Raw genomic sequence first — 6,000 nt, forward strand, 5'->3', positions numbered from 1 at the left:
CCGGAACAGAGACCAAAAAATGTTGTCTAATAAGCTGCGATACATTGATAAAAATTAAATGATAAATTTAACTTCCTTTTCATTTCAAAACACATAATTTCACGCAGGACAACGGCTGCGGGGTAAGCTAGTTGTAAATAATAGCAAGAAAAAACGTTAATTTCGGTTGTACCAAAGCTTTAATACCCTTCACATAGAGTAAAAATTTCCTTCAAGAACTTGATAGTTTGTATGGCAGCTATATGATGCACATATTTCTCCGATCTAAACAATTTCATCGGAGCTTTTATTACTACCGTAGGAAATAATCCTTGCCAAGGAAGCTATATGCTAAAGTAATATGATCTGAACAATTTCTTCAGAGAACACATTATTGCTTAAGACTAAGCCCCTGCTAAATTTTGTTAAGATACCTTGTCAAATTAAAATTTTTTCCATACAAGCACCTAAGTTTGATGGGTCGGTTTCTATTGGTAGCTGTATGATATAATGATCCGATTTGAAGAATTTATTCAGATATTGTAGGATTGATTTGAAAAGTAATACATTCCAAATTTTGTGGAGATATTATCTGCCTAAACAAAAAAGGGACATTTGCAAGAACTTGAATTTAATCGTTCAGAGTATATGGCAGCTATAAGCTTTAGTGATCTGATCTTCACATATTCCATTATTGTCTTAGATTATGACCCTTGCCAAATTTCGTGAAGAAACCTTAACAATTGAAATAGTTTTGCATACAAGCCTTTGAAAGCGATCGTTCACTGGCAGCTATTTGCTAAAATTATCCAATTTCGACAGGTCCGACGAATGAGCAGCTTCTTGGAGAAAACAACGTGGGCAAACGCTAAATTGATATCTTAAAAACTGAAAAACTGGTTCGGGCATATACAGACAGCCAGACGGACACGGCTGAATCCACTTAGCTCGGGACGTTGATCACTTAAGTACATATTTTGAAGGTCTTCGACGTTTCCTTCTGGATGTTACAAACAAATTCCAGCACAGCAGATTTCACGGTAGTAAAGGTGGAATAAAAGGAAACCCATTCTTCTTGGTCTCAGCCCACAAGGCTCATGAGGTGGTCATACCACCGCCACCACTTATAAAGCTACTAGAGGACAACAAAAAGGAAGATATCCTAGTAGGGTGTGATGCAAACGCAAGGTACACCGTGTGGCGTAGCTGCAGTGTATAGACCAGAGGTGAGTCACTCTTACAATATATGTATATATACAACAAGGGCGATAAGCCAACTTTTATTTTCCCAAGCTCTGATAGGTTTCCGGGTAGGGAGGAAGTGCTGGATAACTGGAGGGTGGCCGGTGAGCCTTCCATGACGGATCACTCCTCGATACTCTTCATCATTCGCGAGAAATTCAAGACCACTCTTAAATATCAAAACCCCAGAAGAACAGCATGGGAAAAATTTACTAGAATAGCAACAAAATTGCCTGAAAAAGGAGACAATAAGAATATCAGTAATCCTCAAGAACTCGATACGGAAGTAGAGAAGTTAGAAAAAATCTTCACAACAACTTTCAATAAATCCACTCCGCTAACAGTTCTGAAAAAAAAAATCTTCTTCTTCTTGGTGGAGAATTTTAGAACACAACTAAGAAAGTCTTTCCATTAGAGTTTTATAACCAAAATCTGACAACCATACAAAAATACAGAAAAGCAGTCAGGAAAGCTAAAACTGACTCATGGCGATCTTTCTGCACAGTTGCAGAGAACCCGCAAGGCTAAGTAAAGTATTAGGCGGAAGGAAATGCTTGGATCTCCTCTGCAATAGAATCTCTGATAAAAAATCTGATAAAATCAAATACGCCATAAATAGTTTCTCATAATGCTGAAAAAGCTGGAGGAACCAATGATTTTAATCCTTGAAAATATATACAAAGCAAGCATTCAGCTGTCTTACATCCCAAGGAGTTGGAAAAGAATTCAAGTAGTGTTCCTACCAAAACCAGACAAAAGAACACACGATAATGCTAAAGTTTTTAGACCTTTAAGCCTCACATCTTTTATGCTGAAGGTACTGGAAAGGCTAATGGACTTACATATAATAACAACCATAGATAATTTATCGAAGTCTCAACATGCATACATAAAGGACCGATTAACCGAAACTTCCCTTCACGATGTGATAAGTGTAATTGAAAAATCACTACTTTTCTTCTTTTTTGCGGTAGACACCGCTTTCGCTATTATATAGGAGTTAATTCATTCAGTCATTTCTTCTTTTCGCTACGTGGCGCCAATTGGATATTCCAAGCGAAGACAAGTCCTTCTTCGCGTGATCCTTCCAACGGAGTGGAGGTCTTCCTCCCCTGCTTCCCCCGGCGGGTCGAATACTTTGATAGCTGGAGTGGTTTCGTCCATTCGGACAATATGACGTAGCCAGCGTGGCCGCTGTCTTTTAATTTTCTGAACCATGTCAATGTCGTCGTATGTCTCATACAGTTCATCGTTCCATCGAATGCGATATTCGCCGTGGCCAACGCGCAAAGGACTGTAAATCTTTCACAGAACTTTTCCTCGAAAACTCGCAACGTCGACTCATCAGCTGTTGTCATCGTCCAAGCCTCTACACCATATAGCAGGACGAGAATTATGGGTGACTTATAGAGTTTGGTTTTTGTTTATCGATAGGGGACTTTGCTTCTCAATTGCCTACTATGTTCAAAGTTATGACTACCAACATTGAGGTGAGAGCCAAGTCGAAGGTGCGACGACTGTTTGTTTGATGACAGGAGATATTTCGTCTTGCCCTCGTTCAGTGCCAGTCCAGTCTGGAGAAAGCAGAACTAACTACGCGGGTGTTGAAGCCGATGATATCAATATCGCCAGCAGCTGTACAGTCTTATAAAAGGTTGTACTTGCAGCTCGAAGTATTTTCTCCAGAAGCAGGTTGAATAAGTCGCACGATAGGGAGTCGCCTTGTCTGAAACCTCGTTTGATTATAACGGAGCTTTTGATGTTGCTCAACATCAGTTTACAAAGTCGTACTAGTTTTGTGGTTACAATTTCCCGTACTAAATGGTACAACACTCTCTCTATCCCCTTTAGCTAAATACTTGGGGGTGTAAATTGACACCAAACTGTCCTGGAATATAAATATAGAAAAAATATATATGGCCCACTAAACTTGCAAAAGAATCGTCAGCAAGAATTGGGGCTTAAACCTAGTATAACCATGTGGATGTATCCGGCTATCATAAGCCCTATACTTACATATGGAGCTGTGATATGGTGGCCAGCGCTAAAGAAACAATACAACAATAGGAAATTAAATGGAATACAATGAGCAGCATATGCACGTATTACTGGTGCACAAAAGTCTTGTCCGACTGACCTGCTTAATTCCGCTAGGATCGATCAAAAGAGAGCTCAATATACAATTTCAAAAAGTTTCAAATAACCGATGGAAAAATACATAAAACAAAATACCATATAGCTAAACAGTTATGGCCGACATATGACAAGAAAAAAACTAACTGCTACCATAACAGGGCACTGGCGTTTTAAAATGTCTCATAAAGCTAGCCATTTACTATATTAAAGTCTCACTTCCTATAATGAACGTCCATATAATGAATCACAGATGTGCATTTTTGATTCTTTATAGTTAATTTTTCAGTGCAGAGTTCAGATTATTAAATATTTAAAAAAATTAAGAAGTGATTTCAAAAAATACAATGCACAATTAACTCAATTGAATGAGAAAAATTCTGTTATGGGCATATACCTCAGTGTTGATATTGGAGTGAAGACCTGGGACAGACCGTCCAATAAAGATATCCTCAGCGACCTTCTAGAAAGTCGCGGAGTTCCAGCTGTACTTGGTTATAGTCAAACAAAAATTTAATAAAAAATATTTATACTTTTACATATACAGAGAACGAAGAAGACGGCTGTTAATAACTAGCAGACAATAAAAAGGTTTTACCTACATAGGACAAGTTTCTCCATCATCATCATAGTTTCTATATAGTGAAGTAATTTTCATATCCCGTGCGAATTCACCATAGGAAAGTTCGATTGTATAATTGATCATTGAATTGTTAACTATTATTACAATTTCGCTTTCACCACTTTTCAACATTTTCTTAAAATAAAGATTACTTATTATACGTATCCGTAAGAATAAGATATCAGATAGAGATTTATGTTTCAAAAAATGCCATTTCATTGGACATGTAGTATATATATTATATTGTTTCAACAGTATTAGTAATCACTAAAGCTTTGTTTGTTATTGTTAATAAGATTACCTGATCTCGAAAGGACAGACTCGCAAAACTTGGTAAATTTTTTGCCCACTTTACGGCCATAAAGAGGAGGCGAGCACTGGTTTCATAAACTGTCTCATGTGGCTGAACATACAAGTTTTGTGGTACAAATGTCGGTATCGTGAAATGACAATCTAGTTTCTCGCTTCGCAGAGGCTCTTCATCATTGGTAACATCGATGGAGTCATCTTAAATACATAAATTTATAGAAGTGATATTTTTTTAAACCATAATAAAATATTTTTTATTTAATAACGCACGTCAGACCCATAAAAGTCTTAAATTTTCTGTTCTGATTGTTTTTCAAAACAGAGTTTCTCGTGAACTATGCAGTGGTTTGAACAATGACATATGTTCATACATATATAATTTTTTAGTTATATATTTATTAATTTTAATGTTCTAAACATCATTTTACTCTACAGTTTTTTTTATAAATAAATCAAAACTAGAAAAAAAAGTGTTTAAGGGATTCTAGTATTAATTTCCAAAATAATGTTCTACCTGCAATTTGCGTGTTTTTATTTATAAAAATAATGGAAACTTTGTACACTCGAAGTTGGGTGTGGCTGACGATATAGTAAGTATGTATATTTAGCTTTATTTACCGTCATTATCATTATCATGAACAGAACTGGTCGAACTTATGGACGAAACACTTCCTCCTACAGGATTTTTATCTAAAACTTAAATAAACGTAAATTCGTTAAGAAATATATAATATTGTGGCCAAGTATGTATATATTATTTACAAGACAGTAAATACAGTGCGCCAAATAAATATATGGGACAATACATAAATGCTATAGTAATACATATGCTGATTTTACCGCTATTTTGGTTTAACTTACTTAACGGTATGAACAGTTAGTCCAAAAATTACCAGAAAATACTGATGGTGTGAGTTTTTTACAATTTTCTGCTTAGCTAGGCTTGGGGACTGCCCGTTGATGGCGCGGTTTTGAGGAGCAATCCCAAATACTGATATTCAAATAAACCAGAATGCCCTTCCGAAAAATCGCAACGAGAATGAAAGGGAATGAGACGCGATTAAAACACCTCGAACAAGTTGATCACGTTTAATGAGATATATAAGGCGTTTGACAGTTACTAGAACGTAAGTCCCTTGCAAATTCGGTGTCAATTATCTCTTTCATTCACGACCCAATGCGTCCAAGAAATTCTAGAAACAGGTAGCCCATTTGATATGAATCTGTCATATTCTATGACGAGAAAAAGTTTAGTGTAGATGGACCCGACGGTTTTCCAGTATTACTATTGTAATATTCGTATATGTCATTTTGTATATCTTCAGTAATAAAAATCAGGATAAATTACATTGATTAGGGGAAGGTGGGGAATGTTGGGCATAGTTAAAAATTCACATAAAAGTTATTTTTTGTGAAAATTCCAAAGCATGGATTTGTAGTGCGAGTCGTAACCTTCCTTTTGATAACATTGGTTTGATAAAATTCTACAAAAATTTAAAAGTTATAGCCATTGGCGCAAAAAACCTGATTTTGCGCTTTTGAAAAAAGGTGGGGAATGTCGGGCAAATCGATTAAAACATGATTGTTACCAATGAAAAACGTTTACTTATCAATGGAAATGAAAGAGAGATTCATAAATAAAAAAAAATTATTCCGACTCGCAGTGGATGCAGGTGTAAGTGTTCGGGTTCGGTCCGGCACATTTCAAGTGAACC

The 6,000-nt window shown here is 36.2% G+C and overlaps 1 protein-coding gene across 1 annotated transcript in view; it reads right to left on the reverse strand.

Moving 5' to 3' along the window:
- Positions 1–6,000, reverse strand: part of LOC108968910 (photoreceptor-specific nuclear receptor) — a 100,424-nt gene that overhangs the window by 23,214 nt on the left and 71,210 nt on the right. The window contains exons 9-10 of the mRNA XM_018933254.1: positions 4,904–4,981; positions 4,278–4,483 (exon numbers count right to left, since the gene is read on the reverse strand). Of these exons, the coding sequence (XP_018788799.1) occupies positions 4,278–4,483; positions 4,904–4,981 (284 nt within the window). The remainder of the gene's footprint in view (positions 1–4,277; positions 4,484–4,903; positions 4,982–6,000) is intronic.

Source organism: Bactrocera latifrons, unplaced genomic scaffold, assembly GCF_001853355.1.
Source record: "Bactrocera latifrons isolate USDA-ARS-PBARC rearing strain unplaced genomic scaffold, ASM185335v1 scaffold_232, whole genome shotgun sequence".
NCBI classification, from domain to species: Eukaryota; Metazoa; Arthropoda; class Insecta; order Diptera; family Tephritidae; genus Bactrocera; species Bactrocera latifrons.